The sequence below is a fragment of the Osmerus eperlanus genome, chromosome 16 (genome assembly GCF_963692335.1).
Source record: "Osmerus eperlanus chromosome 16, fOsmEpe2.1, whole genome shotgun sequence".
Classification (NCBI taxonomy): domain Eukaryota; kingdom Metazoa; phylum Chordata; class Actinopteri; order Osmeriformes; family Osmeridae; genus Osmerus; species Osmerus eperlanus.
The window spans coordinates 5,471,695-5,492,548 of record NC_085033.1 but is presented as its reverse complement, the minus strand read 5'-3'; the positions used below and the strand labels follow the sequence as shown (position 1 = coordinate 5,492,548).

Genomic DNA, 20,854 nt, shown 5'->3' with positions numbered 1-20,854 from the left:
CAAGGCCTCATTCAAAAGCGCCTCATTCATTCTAGCTTGCACGATAATGGGTTGAAAGTATCCTTGTGACTGTGACAGGTATGTGATAAGCAGACTGACAAAGGAAGCTCACCGTTGGTGGTGGAGCCCAAACAGTCCTCTACTTGCGCGTTTCCACGCGTCAGGGCTCTTTGAAGAACCTATCCTTTGTACAACCAATGTCCCAACTGAAATGTTGAGACAATGACATTGGTTGAAAGTAGCTGATCAATGACCCTTCAGCTCTTACCATTCATGATCTAAACAATTATAAATGACTCCTGAAACAGGAGGCCTGAGCAGATTTGATTGGACATTGCTTGAGAGTTTGAGTGCTTATAGAAGATTGTTCTGAAGACAGTCAGTCTGTAAACTCATTAGTGAAGCAACAGACGGTTAAAACAGCTTTCCAGATCCTGTAATATAGGTGGACCAGCAGCCGTGTCCCTAAGCAACCGTGAAACCAAAACACCCTGTAAACACAGTATTGGCTGCTTGTCTAGCGACCACTCGAGAAGGCTGAAAGAGAAGTGTGTGTGTGTGCGCGTGTATATGTGACCACTATCTAGCCAATCCAGCTCATTAGGCCAAATCTGTTCTGGGAGATCAGATCAGTAGTTGCTGGGTGAAGCTGCTCTCCTGGAAAGGGTCCTGGGTTCAAAGACACAGGCCATTATTTAATTGTGCTCTCCTCAGTAATGTTCCAATTGTGTGTTTTTTTGCCAACCCTCCCCCGATGACTGGAGGAGATAGAACTGTTTCTTGTGCGCCTGTCAAAACGTTTTGGAGGTCGGGACCTTGAGGATCTTTCAGGGTGAGGCCACCCCAAGTCCTCTTTAGTCTGCCAGTGGGGGGCTCCTCCTTAAACATGCAAATCTCTCAACACTGAACCCAGTCTCTTCGACATCGGTCAGCCCTCAAGGTGACACCATGAAATGCCCCCCCCCCCCCGCCTTTTCTCGAGTTTGCTCGGGGTCAATTAGTAATGCTTTGCTTCGACGTGTTCAGCGTCTTAGCTCCTGTTGCCTGGACAAGAAGTTACGTGAAAAGTATCCAACAACAAGAGCAGCGAGTGGGGGAGGCGTCTGGGCAGGTTTGTTGATGGGTAGGCGGTAATGAAAACAAGCTGCCAAGCTGTCTTTCTCTGAACTAGAGGTACGTTCAGTTCGTCCCTTTCTGGGATCAGTCTGGTCATCCAAGGCCGTTTTGGCCACAGGTCCGTCTGATCGGCTGTCATGTGGTTTATGCAAAGTTATGCAGGATCACATGAAGGCTGGGCAGTAATGCTGCAGGAATGTCAGGCTCTTTATCTCATTAGCAGGACTTTCGCTTGGTCCGCAGACAGACCTCACACAACAAGAAGCTCAACCCGCTACCCCCCCCCCCCCCCCCCCCTCACCACCACCAGAGACAACACCGGGACATCCTGAGGCAGGATGAATATGCTTGGTCAGGATGACACCGGCTTGGAATTGACGGACAGCGAAGGCAACCGCCAAGCACTATATGGCTCTCACAAAGAGTATCTTTTTTTTCTTCTCAAATATGCGGTGGACAGCTTTGCTCTGGAATCAATACACAGTACTGAAAAATGGCTCCATTGCACCATCTTTATCATGGCTGTTGACCTCAAATGGCAAGCCAATAAGGAGTTAGAACCATACCTATCTAAAGAGGAGGGCAGTATGTATAAAGTTGAATTGCAGTTTCAGGCTACTGTCTAATTACTTAGACCCATGGCTGTTGATATTAACCATAATTCCTCTTGAACATGTTGTGGCTTGTTCCTCCATGTTGCTTTTATGGCATAAAACATAAAGCTCTTTGCGCTAAGATCACATAAGACTCTTGCAAATGCCAAATGGAATGCGGTGGTGCACTGGTTGGCAATCAAAATTCCAAAACCATGACAAGGGTGGTACTTAGTTACTTGTGAAGAAAATGACAGCAAAAGCCCCAGAAGGAAAGGAAACAGAAGACTAACTAACGTGGTGAATGATTCTCAGGCTAGCGCGCCCATATATGGCGATTTTCCGATTTTGTGAATGTGTGAATTATCAGACTTAGCATCTAGGCTAACGAGCCTGATGGGTGCAGCACTACGGAGGATGAGCTGGTTTGCATGATGAGTTGCAACGCAGGTCTGACACACATAGGTCTGTCTGCACGGCGCAGCCCTTATGTGTGTCATAAACACAGATCTGCCTTTTTTCTTTTCTTTTTTTTGTATTCAGGAGCAGATGTTACACTCTCCCAACTGCTGTTTCCCCTCAACACGATGTGGGACACATCCCTCTTACCAAACTTTCCACTGCCTTAAAAAAGAACCACCCGAGTGGTATACAAAATATGCCATCGGCATGGCAGGCAATATGAATCAATGATTAATTCAGTCAATTTCATCCGGTCATTCTAGATGACCTTAAGCATTCTGGAGGCAATCCTGTTTGTCCAGCTAGCCGGCGCAGAGAAAAGATGATTAAGTGATTAGGAAAAAAGAAAGAGTGAGAAAGGTCAGTACAGAGAGTGTTAGACATTCACCTGTTTTCAGCGGTGCTGCTGACGTAACCGTCAGGAGATCAGTACTTAACCAGAACAACAAAAAGGTCGAAGCTAATGATGATAAAGATGAGTATATAACTGTCCAACCTCCCAATTCCAGTTTGGCCACGTAGCATACAAATACAAATAAGGCAGACAGAAATATTTTCTCATCACTCGAAATCAAATTGGATGGAAAATGTATTCAATGCAAACTATGGAATCGCCGGTGGGCCTTAAGTGCGTCAGAGAGAAAAATCTTTAACAATCTATCTTCTTGGTTAAAAGTGATTATACAGAAATACAGAATAGCTTAATGACCTTCCTCACTTTTTCCTGGTACCCATTTGAAATTCAGTCTGACTCAACAACAGCAGAGCTCAGCTGAGCTGACTGAGACAGGAACTGTAAACAATTTCATTAGGCGACCAGTCCCCATTAATAGAATCCAAACACGCAAACAACATGGAGCACTTTTTGTTTTGAATGGCGCCCTCGCCGCCTCACAGCCCCCCCGTAATGGCAGGATGTCCAATTTGTTGTGACCGGAATAAAGATGATAAACAGCGCACAAAAGACATTGACGGTTCCAAATGCCAGTCCAGCAGGAAGGTGACGCACATGACAGCCTTGGCTCTTGACAAAACAGTACATGCCAGACCGTTTTGGACATTCTAAACCACCTTCAATTGCGTTAACTTCGGCAAATATATTTGGTAGCATTATGCTAGGGAACAAGGAAATATACAAGGAAGTGAAGCTGGAGAGCTGTCTGGAGAGACAAGCTGCATCCAGCTCCTTCCTGCTTATTGTACCAACGAGTCTGCAGTGATGCAGAGAAAGAGGTACCTGGGAATTCTTCTGTAAGGCTCCCAGCCTTTGATATTGTTTGGTCACGTCAACGAGGCAGTGCAGGATGTTCAGTCAGGATGAGGAACACACGAGAAACCGTTACAGGATCACATGCTGACAAAAATCACCAAACCTAGAAAAGATCCGGAATAATCCGAGGCCACAACAGTACGTGTGACAGACATAACAACCCATTTGCTATTGTTAGTCATAAACACAACAGCCGATCGACCCAAAGGAATCAGATAACTCGAGAGCAAATGTTTAACATGATGAAAGTGGTTAAGTGCATATTCAAAAAGGACAGCTCCCCTGAGAGTAGATCCAAAAGTATCTTTCCAGAGAGCTCCAAATAAACAGAATAGTGAGGGTGAGGCAGGCATGCTGTTGTAAATAGAAGGCCTGTGCTCTGTGTGCGACAGCAGTAAAAAAAATAATAATATATATAATACAACCCTCATCTGCCCAGCTTTAACAAATGCCTAAAATGTCTGGGATTCCAGGGAAAGGGCTTCGGCAGATTAACTGGGAGGGTTTGCAGACAGCCCGATCAGACCAGACCACAGAGCAGCCCCAGCAGCCGAGTGAGCGTACTCAAGCACCAGGGGACCGGAGCAAGAGTCTTATCTCACAGGAGCGAAGATGGGCCGCTGGGCTGCCGGAACAACAGGGGTGTGACTCTCCATGTAGATAACAGTCTAGAGGACGGGATTTTGCACCGCTGATGTGAAACCAGATTGCAGAGGTGACCAGTTTGTAAACAGGAACGCTCATCCGATTTATTTTCCTCTGATGTAATGGACGAGTACATTTTGCGTCGTTCCCTTTTGGACCTTATGTCTGTTTCAAAGTGGACGAGGGAAAATGGGGGTAGGAGGGGGAGGGCGGGGCAGGGCAGAGGGAGACAGATAGAGAGACAGTGACATAAATAGAAATAGAGGGAGTGATTCATTTGATGGCAGGAGGACAGGGCTGGCTTGGCTTTCAAACACGTGTCATGTTTTAAGAGGCAACACTATGGGAAATGAATACACTAGCCTTGCAGGGCTGTTGAAATTGGCTCCCACCGCCGCTCGACATGTCAGTGAGACATCAAAGGGTGGCTGCTCTGTCCCAAGGTGGCAGAGCACGACCCAAACTCTCGACACTCCAAACCCGCCCCCCGCCCCACCGGGGGGAAAACTCAACAGATGTGTACAGCGGATTAGCCCCGTGCTTTTCAGGAATCCGAACCGATCTTTTCGAGCTCGTGGGCTGGGAAGATAAGACGCTAAAACCGAGGCGCTGTCCCGACGTGATTCCTTTTCTTCTTCGAGTCTTCTCCCAGCGATCATAACAACACGGTAAACCCATGTTGTAGTCGGAGCGGTGACTGATTTACTAGCCGTCTCCTTTGTCCACTTCATACCTTGTTGGCCCCAGCAGGTCACCTGACGGTATTTTGGTCTCGTAAAAGCGTCCGCCCGGCGGAGATGCTGCTCGGCCTCATGGGTCCCTTCACAACCGCTGGGAGAAAATGCTCTCACAAAGTCAGGAAACAATCGGGAAGAGCGCTCTGTGAACTTCTTCCGACAACCATTGTTCCACACAGGAGATTGACTTGGCGCCAGTGTCTGCCGCGGCGTGGAGGCCGTAGTGTCGGTAGAAGGCCACAGGGGTGTGTGGGTGTGTGTGTGTGTGTGGGGGGGGGGGGGTAACATTGAGCTGTGTGCCTCCGGTGGTGACCTCCACTTTCCCTGGGGACAGCCTGTGTGCGCATCCCCTCCTGACCCCCCCCGTGTTACTCGACTGTTCCTAAGCAGCAAGTCAAAACTATGTATATCCTCTCACACACCCCTGTATGATTAATAAGCCGCGTCTGCTCTTGCAGTCAGGGTTATCCTCGCACCCTCGCAACGCCCCTGACCAGCCTCTGGGCCGGCCTTGTGATTGGAGGAGGGCTGAGGCATGACGTCAGTGAGGGTAAATTTGGACTCTCCATATGAAGACAGGGTCCACAGCAGGTCCCTCACCTGATCTGACTTGTGTCCCGAATCACAGCGACGCTATCCATTGTAGAAGTGTAGCTCTGGTTGGCAGTTATTGCTATTGGAACACGTGCACGCCTTTCTGGAAGCTCCACATGCCGCCAGTATACAGAGTCCTCTACCAATCCGAGGAGAGAGTCGGCTGCTGCTAAACCTATAATTGAAACCCCCTGCCGTGGGAGCTAATTAAAAATGTATGGTTTTCTGTTAACCCAAACACTGGCTGCTGCTGCCGACGCTGATTCTACTGCAAAAAAAGTGAATGGGAGAGAGAGAGAGACTCCCCGCCCTTCTATGCCTCTCAGCTGTGTGTCTAATCTCCTCAGAGGGCCGATAATGAAGATCATTTTATAATGTGTGTAAAATACTAGCCGCTTGGGAAAGCCATGCTCCATTCAGAACCTTCCGGGCCTGGCCGCGGGCCTGCAAACGGAAGCTGCGGCGCTCCACAAAGAGAGCAAACACGACCCAAATGTGATTACAACATGAAAACAAAAGCTTGCACCCGCTCCCATGGAGCCAGCATGCTACAGTAAACCCCCCTGAAGATGACAGCAATCAGAGCGTTGAGGGAAGACTTGCTTCTTAGCCAGATAAAATACACAAACTCAACCTCTGTGCAATTACGATTACACAGAAACTAAAGACGTGCCGCTGGCTGTGTAATTGGGGACAAACGAGCGTTACCGCACTCCCTAGCAGAGAGGATGCTAACCAGGTGAAAGCAGAGCAGAGGTTAGTGTGGGTCTGGCTGAATTCAATCACTCTCTCTAATTCACTCTTTTTTGTAAAAAAGTTTAAAAAAAAAAGGTTATTTGGTGTGTGTGTGTCCGTCTGTGTGAGAGAAGCACTCATGAGGCCAAATCCAATCAGCCTTAATAATCAGCATGCCCCCAACCTCTTTCTTGGCAACTTGGATACAATTTCCTAGCTAAACTAAGGGCAACATTACAATTACTTTGGAACCCCCTCCCCCCCAGTAAAGAAGAGGGAGGAAATGGGTTGTGATACAAAACGAGGGCAGACTGGACCAAGTGTGTGAACCATTGACACCTCTGGCTCTTAAGCACCCATCAGTTAGACTTCCCATGAAGGAGTACCACCCTACTACACACAACACAACAACCTGCAGCACAACTGCACAAGAAGAGAGGACCAACCAACCACGATTGATATGAATGGTGCTGAGAATCCATTTGAAAGTCAATTTGAATCGATCGCGTCCGGCTGTATCCGACACGAAATAAATAGCTATAAAAGGGCAAATGAATGCCTAGCGTCATGCTCTGTGGTTCCGGTCAGGGCTCAACGGGTCTTTCATGCTTTAGTGAAACTAGGCCAGAAACCACAGGCCCCAGGCCACAAGTCCACAGGCCCTGCATCCGCCAGCTGCAGCTCTGATTGGAGATCAGGGCTTGGCTGTGGGCTCCCGCTCATGCTGCTTTGTCAAGTTTGCAAACGGTAACTCCATTTGGGAGCTTATCTGCCACTGAGGTAATACAAACCTATCCTTTTACTCACATTTCCACCATCGTTTGTTGATGGGCCATGTGGGACATGCCAAAGTTTGCTAGTGTTTTGTTTTTTTGTTTTTTGTATTTCTAAGTTCAAAAAAAGATTCCCTTTGCGGCTTGAACTGACAAAAATGTCAGGCTCGAGTCTCAACTTTAGTTGGACCATTTAAGTCATGCCAACCTGAAAAGGATTCAGTCTCCTGCTTGTGTTCACTGCGCTCACAACCAGGCAGGGGCCGTGCTTGAGAGGGCAGACATGCATGAAGGAATGGGGGTCAGATGGCTGAGCGGTTAGGGAGTCAGGCTATTAATCAGAAGGTTGTTGGTTCGATTCCCCGGCTATGTCAAATGACGTTGTGTCCTTGGGCAAGGCACTTCACCCTACTTGCCTCAGGAGAATGTCCCTGTACTTACTGTAAGTCGCTCTGGGTAAGAGCGTCTGCTAAATGCCTAAAAAAAAAAAGAAAAAAAAAAAAGGAGAAAGCGGTTCAAAGAACAGTTACATGATGTGTACCCTGTGTTGCGTAATTGCGCAAGATGAGAGATTCGAGCAGCACCCGTATGCAAAATTCTTCCCGGTGTTTAAACTTGAACTCCTTGTCGCCATGGAATGGGTCTGGCTTCTCCAAACAGAGATCCCACTTCAGAGGAAAAGATGATTTTTGCGGAACTCTCCATGTTTAATGATGGGCATTGTGACATCACATTATTTTCTCTCCTGTGGGATTTCTACCTGGGTCATGTCTGATGGGACAACAGAAAACACTCGTCTAATGCAAACACACACGCTCACAGACAAACCTGGCTCAGCATTGCAACATATTCTGGAGCATGGTTCAAGCTGACGAGGAGAAAAAAAAGAAAAAAAGAATTGCCTACTTCTGATGTCACTGCAAACACTGCAAAGATCTCCTCGTCTGTAGCAGTTGCCAACATCTCAGTGGTGAGGTCAAGGATTGACTTTCCCTCACGAATGACGGTGAGGTATATCAAAAAATACCTATGAACCGCACTGTGGAGAATTACATTGACTTTGTTAACCCGATGCAAAGAGGAGGCAGCCGACTTACCCCTCTGGCAATGTTTCTGTGTCCAGCAGCGCTCGCTGAACAGGCCGTTGATGGTGGTCTGAAGGCAGGTGGCCTTCCCCTTGGCCGCCCCTGGACAGACGTCTCCGCACTCGCGGTCGTTCTTGTTCGCCACGATGTAGTTGTCCTCCACCGAGTCCAGGATCTTGGACCAGTCCAGGGTGGAGAGGTAGCAAAGGTCCGGGTTCTTCTCCACGCGCACTGCGCCCCGCGTGATGTTCATGAGGCTGTGCAGGCCGATCTCCCGCAGCTGCAGCATCTCAAACAGCACCAGGGCGTAGTTGAAGAACAGGTTGTTCCCTCGGATGACGGTCAGGTTGGGGAAGAGGTCCTGGAGTGTCTCCATGCCGTAGACGCGGAAGAGCAGCAGGTAGTCTGTGATTACGGTCAGCTTGGGGAAGCTGACGCCTCGGAAGTCCTGCGGCTTGATGTTGAACATGAGGAGGATCTTCAGATGGCCCTCGATCACGGTGCAGTTCTCCAACGTCCGTAGGTTGGTCACGTTGTTCCGGATGTCCTTACTAGGGCAAACTAAGATACAAGGGAGAGAGAGAAAGTTTAGAAATAGAATTCTCACAGAGGTCAAAGGTCTTGTGGAAAAAAACAACCACTTTAAACCATAAAAATAACGACTTAGGCTCTGTGACTAATAGCCCTAAGCCCAGGAAGTGAACAGCAATATCATTCACCTCCCTTTGAACAGTAATCTTTTGGCAAAGATATTCTTTAGAGGTCATTCTCAACAAATGAGAGTGCATCACACATGCACTGCTGAAACAAAAAGTGTAGTTGTTCAGCCAATCAGTGTGGTGTCACTCTTAAAAATGCAATTCTTTAAATTTGGTGAATAAAAGTGGGATTTCTGAGGAATTTTACACCACAGTTTCAGCAACAAACTTCAAATGCTCATTTAGCCATGTCACATTATTCGATAAAGGCTAATAAACTAAACTAAGTAAATACAAATCTAAGACATTCTGCTTTTAAATTTTCAAAAGTAGCAGTTAGCTACTTTGCAGGACGGCCATGTCATCAAAGGAAATAACTGCAACGTGCAATCTATTTTTTGCCAAACATTAGAAGGGGTCTAAAAAGGGCTGTCTAGAAGGCTCAAAATAGACAAGTCTAAATTGAGAAAAATATCTTGCAGAAAATATGTTATGTATCTTAATTTGAAGAAAACCATGCCTCTCGGCTGACAGTTTATTTAGCAACCACATATCTGGCTGTTACCCACATTCAAATATGGAGCGCTGTCATCAGAGTCAAGTAGTGCTCATCCCTGACTTCTTGTATTTGGCTTCAAGAACAAGTAACATAAGACGGTTTAAAACATTAGCTAATGCTTTTTCAGACCTGAACTAGATCGAATCCGATGAAAAAGCACCAAGGTTAAGCGTAAAAATATTTATTTTTGCAGTTGTTACTTAACTAAGTTAAACTTGAGCTTTTCAAATCTGTTTTATCAGAGGCCCTTGTAATCCAACACTGCAGTCACATAGGTTGAGCCAACAGAAAATATAGGCTATGTCTAATAAAAATAAACCTGTCAGTGGAGATTTTAATTACTTTTTCTTTCTTTCTTTCTTTCTTTTAAGATTTGAAAACAACCTCAACGGGTTCATGTGTGGGTAATCATGCCCTTCGAAGCAGATGCCTTTTGTGTGACATAACGTAATGATTGCGGCCATAAAGACTGTTCCTGTACAGGTGCAGCATGGGACATTCCAGTCCTGATTTTACAGTGTGTGAGTCTAGGTGCAGGTGGAGGAGTGTCGGGGTGGGTGGGTTTGGGAGAGTGCTGTATTTGTTTACCAACCCTGTGACCACAGAGCTGGGCGCTCCTCAGGCCAACTGGTCAGCCATGTGGGGGAGAGAAAAAAAGGGCTACAGCTCTTATGGCACCAGCTCATTTTACACCAAGTGTTTCAGGATAGGGTATGGCAACTGTGGTCCACACAATGACAAAGATCCATGCATTTACTCTTGTGGAACCTTTTTCTTATGTTACGAAAATTGCTCGTTTGAAAAGTGTTTAAAAAAGCTTCTTCATTACGCTCACTTCACTCATTAAAAAGGTGAACATTACCTCTTTCAGAGCGCTAACAATCTTCTATGCTACTATGCTGCCGTTTGTGGTTTCCCAGGTGGGCTACCATTCATCCCAAGAATGAGCAGAATCTCCCAAACCTGTCATTTTAACACTTCCGTTTCTAAATAGAACTGTTCCAGCTAGACCATGGTTGTGTACTTAGTGTCATGAGAGAACTAGTCAGCTATTGGAAAGCAGGAGCTTGACTAGATCCATTACACAGCCCTACCCTCGTCAACTCCTTTACACCCAGAATGAGTATCATGAGCTCACGCTCTCTCCATCTCACACACACACAGTCAGGTGCTCATGCAAGTTCACACACACAAACACATACAGAAAGACTAATAAACAAGTACAGAGTGACCACTCAGAAAGAGAGAGAGAGCGAGAGAGAGGGGAGAGAGAGAGAGCGAGAGAGACGGGAGAGAGCGCAGGCCCAGGACATCACAGAGGAGCACACACTGCCCCAGCTCTCATCAGGGTACACTTTCAGCCAGGTCAGTATTTTTAGCAGCGCATTCCCAATTGAGAATCTAATACACTCTGTACCGATAGTGGCTCGCATTGGAAACTGGAACAGCGCTGCCTTGGTGTGTATGTGAGGAATTCTAACAGCGGTACAGAGAGAGAGATAAGGGGTTGACTGGCTGACTCTGATGTGGTCATCGGTCTGGCATCAGAACTGTGGAAACCTGGTTGAACTTGAGTCACATATTGCATATGAACTAAACCTCCGACGGGATCAGCAACCCAAGCAGAGAGGGGTCTTAGATCCATAATGCCACATGTTGTCTACTTCCTGTAGACAGGAGGGACAAAAAGGGAAGGCAGACACGGTTCGGGCCCCATCACAACCAACAGGGTTGCCGTGGAAACGGGGCTGGCTCCAGCACTTCATTAGCTTTCGGAACATAGATTTGCTCTCAGCCAGACAACACACAGACAGAGACACAGACTGTGAACGTTTGTGCCTCGGAGGGACAAATAGAGCCAAGGAACAAGAGATTCACTTATATCAGACACCCATACTGCCAAGAGAGGCTTATAAAAAAACATTTCATAAAGGGAGACAATGCCGAGATAAAACCAACCTTTACATGCCTTTAATGCTGCTTTGTTGTAACATTCCATTAAGTGGTAACAGAAGCTGTGATAAGGCTTAAGATCATTTACTTTTACTCTTTTTTAATACAAACCTGCTGTGTCTTAAGAGACATCATTCATTTGGCTAAACAAACATTAATGTATGAAGGACACTTACTCATTGCGGCACATTTAAAATCCATTGAATATTACTTGACATCCATGTGACCCAAGCAACGCTTCAAGTGAAAACATTAAATCTTGTTTTCAAGCGAGACAAATCTTCACAAATACACAAAAACAGGCCCTAACACCATTTTCAACACAACCAACACCTGAGTAATAGGCTGACTAGTTCAGACAAACACAAAACCTAAAGACGGGGATCGTTTGTGTACGTTCCCAAAGAGACATCTTCTCCATCGACTGTGCTCCCTAAAAGGGTCTACGACAGCCACAGACTTCCCCAGCACCTTCCAGCGGTGTGAGGAAGATGGAGGGGCCTCTTTGTGGCGTAACGTTGTCACAGGGCCTCCTAAAGAACAGGCGGCCCCAAGAAAGGGCAGACACGGAGCGCTTGCAACACTTCCCTTTTCAGGGTCCTCTCACTGGCTTGTTGTTTCTTCATGCTCCAGTGCAACAAAGAGTTCAGAGAGGAACTGATGGTTGAGTGGTGTAATCCACCATGAGAATAGTTGTAAAACCTTATCAATTGTTTATGACCAGGATTTTGTTTTGGATGGCCGTCAATATAATTACTATGTGGCCTTCTGAATAAGGTTGCAATGTTTTAACATAACATTTCAACACAGCCTGTTGATGCAAAACAATACAAAAAGAAAATAACATCATAAATAAATAAGATAATAACCTTTAGGCTATAAATATCGGTTGGCCTACTGGTGAAGTTTCTAAAGCAAAGAATATAACACTGGCTTGAAAACATTCCAACAGGGGGGTCAGGGTCACCCTGAGTCTTACAGAGCTTTGACTGGTCAGACTATTGGCCCATTATCAATCAGACTGGCAGACTGTTCTATTGACCAACATTAGCAAATCACTAAAATTGCTATGAAAGTTTTATTTAGGGCTACCAATATCAGAAAGGAGGTACCGGCCATACAGCTTTGACGAGCTCTCGGGACCGAGCGACAGAACGGCCTACGGAGAGACCCTTCGAGATGCACAGAGTCATTTGGTGATTCACCTGCACACCAGCTGCTCTCGGTTCCTCATCTTCTTTTCGAAATGTGGGTCCAAACAAGATGGACAATATACTTTTGCCGATTTGCGAAAGTATCACAACCATTTTTCTTGAAAGCCGCCACTACTGAAATTTGAATTTCTCATGTCTTACTCATAAAAGCAATCATGGCTGGGTTCACAGTTCATATCTATAAACTAATAACTTCTCCTGACTGAGGGTGTTTATAGCCAAATGTCTCATGCTACATGAATAGGCATTGTTGACAGCATGAAGGCCATTGTTGACACTGGGATAATTATTACCTTCGGTGTGTAAAAACACAATAACAAGGACATTTCCTTTTACGATGTCAAGGGTACAGGGACTAGAGAGAACAAGGCTACCTTGTCAGCTGCATCTTTTGAATCTTTAAAAGTATTAGAGGCTCGAGCAAATGTGTGTGGGTTTGGCAAATAGTGTTTTCTTCGATATCTCTTCAGGCTTCTTAGAGACAACTGTCAACCTGGATCACAGACCCATTGTTGCAGGCGACAATCATACCAACCACTCTTTTGTGTATACCACACACCCATAAACTACATTATGCAAGAATGGAATCATGTCACAGTTTGATTACATGAGATCCCCACTCTCCTGGTGAAGTGGTCTCTAGTTTTGTCATATATCAAGGGCATGTGAATAATATACAGGTTTGAAAGCTGCCTGACCACTTAAAATGATATTTGCTTAGCTTGAGATTAACCAAACTGGCACATTTTGGCTTGAAACAGGCTTAAATTGGAAAGTTATTGTGAAATAGTGTAACCAATAGAGACATTCATATCTGACAAGTCACAATGGTAAGGCTAAGCCAACAGCTCAAAAATCAATGTACTCTGCCTTTAGAGATTATTTAAGAAGAAATGACCAAACGAAGATTAGTTACTGAACCTTGCAAGGAAGCAGCAAAAATACAAAGATTCACTGACTGAATTGGTCGGTCCAGCTTGTGAAAGCCAGTAAAGCCCCCGTGTTTCAATATTCCCCTTCTTTGGCTCATTCTCCAGTCTGAGAGGAGCAAGAAGGGACCAGCTTTGCAATTACACAACTTGTTTATGATTTATTTCCTCAAGATCTCGCACCAAAACTGGTTTGATGACATTGCCCCAAATCTTGCACCTTTCTGTTTTCAATAAAAATGAAACTTGGGTATGTGTTCTTTTGGAGATGGCATACAATTATAGAGGACAGATGCATACTGCATGCATGTTTTAGGAGTATATTTTGCAGGCTAAATGCCTGCTAAACTTACATGATATTGACACAATACATGAGGCCTCAGCACCCTCTGTTCCTCTTTAAAGTGTCCGGGGTGTTGAATGTGTCAGACCATGCCCAAAGTTTGAAAGTATAGTGTTATAAATCGTGTAGTGCTATAAAGAATGATTACCAATTGTAAAGTGAAGTGTTTGTGTGTGTGTGTGGTTCAAATGCATAGACAAATTCCCAAGCAAAACAAAAATACATTCTACATTAGGATAAATGTCCTCTTTGACAACAAAATGCAAGTGATTGCAAAAACGTTTTAGAACAAATGCAATAAAAGTTGGATTGAAAATCGAACGATCTCCGTCAGCTACACAAAGCCAAGTGTGCCACAGGCTTGGTTATATTTGTTTCGGAGGACCTCGCAATCATCTTTAAAGTAGCCTACAGAAACTACACCTAAAATGTTGTGACTGCAGCTTTATCAATTTAGCTAGCCTATTACGGTCATAAAAAGTGTCAACTTAGTAATTAATCGAATCCTATATAATAATTAGTTTGTTGCCACGTACATTACATCCATCTATTTTTCATCAAATGTAGCCTTGCAGAAATGTTCGGTAGTGTCTCGTGAAAACTGATTCATAAACATCACTCAATGACTGACTACAGAAAAAGTAGGCTAAGTAAAGCATAAGAGATGGAAGCATAAACGTTTCTCTATTATTATTATTATTATTATCATCATTATTACTTATTTCAATACAGACAGTAGAATTTCTGCTAAGTGATACAATGATACTGTACATGAAAATAAATGTCAAAGCGTTCTCATAAATCGTTCAATTAAAAAAACATTTTATGATCAGATTAAACGACAAAAACATTGTCGTTTGTCGTTACATTTATTCGGAGGCAAGAATGCCCGTTAAGCATAACCTTTGTCCCTCCACTACTGCGTCTGACTGAAGAATGTTAATCATCCATAAGAACTTGCCAATCACAATAATTGACCGTTTTAATGGCAATTAACATTCTGGAAAAAACATATACATATATATACATATATATGGTAGCTGTAGCAAATACACATATTCAGATAAGATAGCTACTTACTCTCTCCATTAGTTGGGTGACAATTCCATAAAATGCACACAGTGGTCACAAAAACCGCAAGGAAAGTCCGGAGCCACATATTGACTCAAGTGAAGTCACAGTCCAACGACGTTGTCGACAAATTGAGAAGAATCCGTGTGAGATCTCACTTAAAACTACCAAGAAAATGATGGCAGGAAATGAGTTTAATGAGCCGCAAAAATCAGGTAAACAAAAATAAAAACAGTCACCGGAAAAATGGGCGGAGGGAAGGGTCCAACGTGTTCAATCTAAATAGGCTGCTAGCGCACAGGCTAGCTAGACAGATAGCTGAATCGGGTCTGGGGGATATTCAAAATTACCACGAACAAATGCAAGTATGTGCCACATTGCGACGAAATGAAGTAAAAGGCTTCATTTGCAACTTGGTGAATGGCATCAATCCTTTCCGCTTATGAGATTAATGTCTATCGTATCACGTAATAAAACACAAACTGCAAGCAAGATCACGCCTGAGTTGTGCGAGTTAGCCAGCAAGCTAACGTTAGCTATAGCTACGTTGCTACTAGTAGCAGCAAGCAATAGAGCAGGCCACAAGTAAATTTAGCGATAGCAACTCTCGCTTTCTCAATCCAGTTTATTGGGTTAGATGCATTTGCCAGATATATCTATGTCCTCAATCGTTCTTTTTAGACGTTCTGCTTCAGAGAATTTAAGTAATTTTCCTCCAACGTTTTGCTGCAATTCTGATACTAGCTATGTTTCTGACAACTCGAGGATCGTGGCACGCGTGGCGTAGTAAAACCCATGGGTCACTGCGAATCACATACACGGCTTGTCTTTCACTACAAACTCCACTGCAACGAATACAAGACGGTAACCTATTCACAATTTAACACGCCAGTAATTGAAAAACATTGATACAAGCCTACGGATAGATCCGCAACACAAGCCCGAGTCGAGTCAGTCAATGCTGAGATTTCAGTGAGACTAGTTCCAGTCTGGCGAGTGTCAGACTTCGCCGTGGCTAGCTCGTTGTGGTCGCCCGCCCTCGTTCTTTACAAAAATGAAATGCGTTTTAAGGTTTTGCAAATGCGCCTTAACTTAGTCCAAAATGAGCAATTGCGTATTCGAATGATAATAACAACAAAAATAGAATCGAAAAACTTATTTTACTCTCCCACTTTAGAGGTAGATTGTTCAGTCTCACAGATCCCCTAGGATCCCCTTCTCTGCCTCTCCGCCAGTAAACAAACCTTGCCAGTGAGCCAGATGGGACATGGTGGAAACACGGACTGGAGTTTTAAATTGGATTAATGCAAGCAACAGTCGGACGGTTAAACGAAATGTATTGTAGTTCTATTTTATGCAACATAACTGCTAATTAATAGCTACCTTTTCAAATAAATAAATACATATATTTGAAAAGTTATCTTCCTATCGTAGGCTCAGTTCAGCATGCTATACATTTTTACGTCAAAATCTCAATGAAGTGTAATTATGGCTTTGAAATACTGTTTTTTAATGGATGTTGGATTTATTCATTTTTCATAAACATCCCTATTCCCAGTATTGTTATTTTTGTTCTTGACATGGAAACTGACACACTGAACCCTTACATGCATCCTATTTATCTTTCATAGGCATAGCTATTGACTTCAGCTGTCACTCTGTCACATGTATCACTAGTGAATGTATTTTATAGATACACCAAGGTCATATCTATCATTAGTTTTCAGTTTTGAAAACCATAAGAATATACCACAATAGCAGACACATCTTTTGGACAATAATATATCCTATGATTATAAGCCTATTTTATTGTATTATTATTATAATGTTGTTATGTTATATTGGCCCTTTTTATATTTGGATTAAAACAAAACATAACTGTCACCACATTACAAGTCACTGCCTGTTCACTTCCTGCATTCCAGATATTATGTTAACAACGCTTAATACGGAAATAACCTGTTGTGTAAGAAAAGGCCTTCATTTTACAGAAAACCTCTACTGGGAGCCAAATGCAGCCAATACAGCCTGTGCTCTTGTGACAAACAGCGTTGCACTGAGCCTGTGATAGTTAATCCATAATTGCAGCAACATGTCCCCTCCTGTAGTAATCCGTCCCTCCCTAAAGCAATACACACCCCTTGTAACATTTCAATAACTTTCTGTTCTTTTCTATAGCCAATCACAATATTATGATGAAATATGTGTTGTACATTAGGAATGCTTTGGTTAGATATAGGGGTTGGAAAACCACTGGGCACCTGTGTCATTGCCACACCACCACCACCACAGAGAAGGAAGATCAGATCCTGCAGAGGAGTGATCAGAATAACAAGCATGCATAATGAGAGCTCAGCTCAATACCATACCAACACTCGGCTATATCAGTCAATGCTCTTTCATAGAGACCCTAACCCTGCACTACACAAAATATTCAACATGTTAAAGTAATAAACAATGATCAGATGGTTGGGGTTAATGGCAGTGCGATTGTAATTAAACCATTCAACAAGTCAGACAGAAATAGAGAAGGGGTAAGGCAGACAGAAATGAGGCGGAGAAAGAGCTGACCTGAAGCATTAAGCCAATGAGCCGATTTTATTACCTCACTAAGAACATCTGGCATTATTGGGAGGAAGTATTTAATTGGGTTGTGATGAATACACAATATATAATCACATATAGACTATGTCTGTAGGTGTGGGGAGCTTAAATGCAACAATGATTCTGGACGTGTACGATTTGACATCCTGAGAATACTGTATGACTGCACATAGTATCATCCTACTCAAACTATTCAGTAAATGCTCTAAAATATGTTTCCAACTTGCAGCAGGATCTGTAGGTCCACATAAATTCCTGTTTACCTGTCCTGAGAAATACATGTTTGCCCAGCACTCACTGAGCCCCTGCGAAACAGATTAGGCTCATTATGGCTCAGCACTATTGATGCAGTATTGATGTTAAGCAGAGGAAAACAAATGACGCATAAACACATGATCTGAATGCTGACAGTGTTGCCTGTTGCTGTAGAGTCAGAGGGTCTGTTTGTTGAGCTTCTGACTCCTAATCCAAGCAGGCCCTGATCCAGTTCCGTGGGGGTGGTGGTGGGGGGGTTCCCTGGTGTGGCGGCAGGTCAGATCCCTGGTTCGCCTCTCTAAGGGGTTTCTCGGCAATCCCATTACACTGGGCACGGCATGGTAGCTGTGCCAGGCTGTGGGCCTGCCTGGGCAGGCATTCCGCAGCCAGAGGTCTGACTGATTCTGGAATATCAGGAGCGGCCTGCCTGACATCCCCAACTGTTCAGCTTTTCCTCCATGGTTGGGCTCAAGAATCATTTATTTCGTTTATCGGTCAAATCTGGGTTAAGATGATCAGAGCTATGCAGGAGGATAGAGGAATATTATGAAGGAATGGCTTTTTTGGATCAATTACAGGACAGACTGCATGTACTTGCCTCGTGAGTCCCATACTCAATTCTGTAGGTTTTGCTGTCGCAACCACCTGTTTTTAAACCAGTGTTGCACCCAGTCGATGACTTGGCACAACTCTTTTAAAAGGGGTTTCTGAGATATATTTTCTACTCAAGGTACTTTTTATTTGAACAGTGATGATGTGAGTGACACTCGGTTGCCCTCGGCTTATTCCTATACGTAGGTGAATGTAGATTGTACCCTGTTTGAGCAAGACAACTAAAAAAACAAGGTCAGGGTTCTTGCTGATAACAGTTGTGTGAAGGCTTGACTCACTCTGCTATCACTAAGATGATATGACATACCATGGTTCAGGTTAGCTGTTATTCTGTAGATCAAGTATGCCATAAAGTTCAAAAAATATATCTGTGGGTGGGGACGGAAATGGATGATCTGTCGAGCCCTGCAGGAGTACAGATGGAACAAAGAGTCAGCAGTCATAGCCCAGAGGTCTCTGCCTCAAAGAGGCCCAACAAACACACAAACACACACATCCTCAGGTTAATGGTCAACCATGTCCCTGGATGCCTGGAGAGATGACATGGGTTCTACATATAGAACATGGGAAAGGAGAAAGAGACAAGGGGTTAGAGAAAAGTACCCTTTCACACGAGCCGTTTGACAGGAAAAACAATGAAGTTCATCCCATGATTCATCCCAGGGCTCTTCCAGGGCGCCACAACGGTGGACACTACCATATCAGGAAGAGGGGATGTCGTGTGTACAGACTTGGGTGTGACGCCCTGCTTCCTTTCTCCAGAATGCCTGTGAACCTGAGGTGTCTCATTCGAAAGAACAATTCCTTCCAAGTGCTGGGTCCAGTGGGACGAACAACAATTTGTTGGGTTTGGAGGCTTGCTGATGGATGCTACAACTGTGTGAGGTTAATGTACAGGGTCATTTGTAAAACCAGGTTGGCACTGTGGAGTGTATGTGGCCACTAGCCAGCTCTGGGAATATGTAAGCATTCTTCCAGTCTCGTGCACCTAATCTGGACTGAAAAGTAAATGTGCTATGACAGTGACTCTGCATCACAATACATTCCAGCAAGTCTCCAGTCACATGGATCTTTTCGTCCTGACATGTGCCCGGACAAATAATAAGAAATACTTTGCTCTTTCCAGTTCTTCTAGCAACATGTACGATGTGGACATTTTTGAGCTCCAAGTTTGTTAATTGCTCAGTGGTTGTTCCTGTCAAAACATGCTCAAGTCCACAACACCTTGCCAGAAAATGGCCAGGCCCATTTTAACAGTGGACCCTGGGTGATTCCTGGAAACGTAACATTTTTATTGTTGATTTGGAATGAACGGATGGTAAAAACACAGACTCTTCCTTGGTTCTAACCAACAAAATACTGTTGCAATTCTCCTTCATAATCTGCTGCATTGTCTACATGCACAAATTGTATGTTGCTTTGGAAATAATGGAAATGTATTTTAAGAACCATTATAGTTTACAATATCATATAATTGTATCAAAACATCTCGAGACATGTTCAGTGATGTTCCTGTGGTCTTGGACCTTTCATTAACCTCACCAAAGGTTGATCAGGCCTCAGCAAATGGAATTATGCAAGTTCTGGATATATGACCCTCATCTCAGCATGAGCGGTGTGTCAGGAATTTCTGTTTTTTGCAGATCACATATTTGGTGTATCTGTGGTTCTTGTTAGCCTCTGCCTCCGCCACAAAACCTTTTCACAGACCACTTTGTTTTTTTGTGAAGACTTGCACAGGAGTGCACATACAGTATAGATTGTTTCAACCCTCCATTGTTTTATTATGGAAAGACAGCTGAGGACTAGATACCTTGGCATTATCAAGTGATTAATTAGAGACCCCATTGTGCTGATGAGTCTATCATATATTAACCCATAAGCCAGACTAGAGTACACCACAGGGTTCATAGGGAAACAATGACAGTGGATTTAGGCTAAGACTCTTATCAGTGTCTCTTACATCCGACTTTAAGACCACACCACACCTGCTGCTCCACTTAGGGGACTTCAGCCGACATCATCATATTCCACAGTGTTAAATCACAAGATAACTGGCAGCTCCAGACAACTCAGACTTTTGTTGTAAACCAGGCCAAGGAGGTACCTATCGCATATTGAAAGGAACCATCAGTTGATACTCCAGTGATTATAAACGTCTTGAGAATATTATTTCTCAGAAACTGATTAAAAAAAAAAAAACATTTTCTTTGGATTTGTACATCCACCTATAGATATCTGTAAATGTACAATATTTTTAAAATGTTGTATTTCTTTAGACCAATGCATACAAATATATATACATATATAATACACAAAAATACTAATTCATAATAAATAATATTTATGGAAAAGGTTCCATCCAAGCCAGGACTTGAGCAATATTTTCAGCCAGATTTTATTTGTATTCTTTTTAATAAAACTTCATAGTTGCTACTTCCCCTCTGTGGCAGGAAAGAGGAACAAAAAAAGAGACAAAAAGTATACTGAAAGGTAGAAATAGACCGGCCGTTTGTCAGTGGGTCCTCAATGGTTTAGAGATAAGACCAAAAACACACCACCACACATTTAGGGAAATATTAATCAAGCGCAGTTTAGATGCATAT

The 20,854-nt window shown here is 43.8% G+C and overlaps 1 protein-coding gene across 1 annotated transcript in view; it reads right to left on the bottom strand.

Moving 5' to 3' along the window:
- LOC134037084 (insulin receptor-like) overlaps nucleotides 1-16,011 on the bottom strand; it is a 36,942-nt gene extending 20,931 nt beyond the window's left edge. The window contains exons 1-2 of the mRNA XM_062482388.1: nucleotides 14,787-16,011; nucleotides 8,023-8,571 (exon numbers count right to left, since the gene is read on the bottom strand). Of these exons, the coding sequence (XP_062338372.1) occupies nucleotides 8,023-8,571; nucleotides 14,787-14,865 (628 nt within the window). The 5' untranslated portion in view covers nucleotides 14,866-16,011. The remainder of the gene's footprint in view (nucleotides 1-8,022; nucleotides 8,572-14,786) is intronic.
- Nucleotides 16,012-20,854: the final 4,843 nt, after the last annotated feature.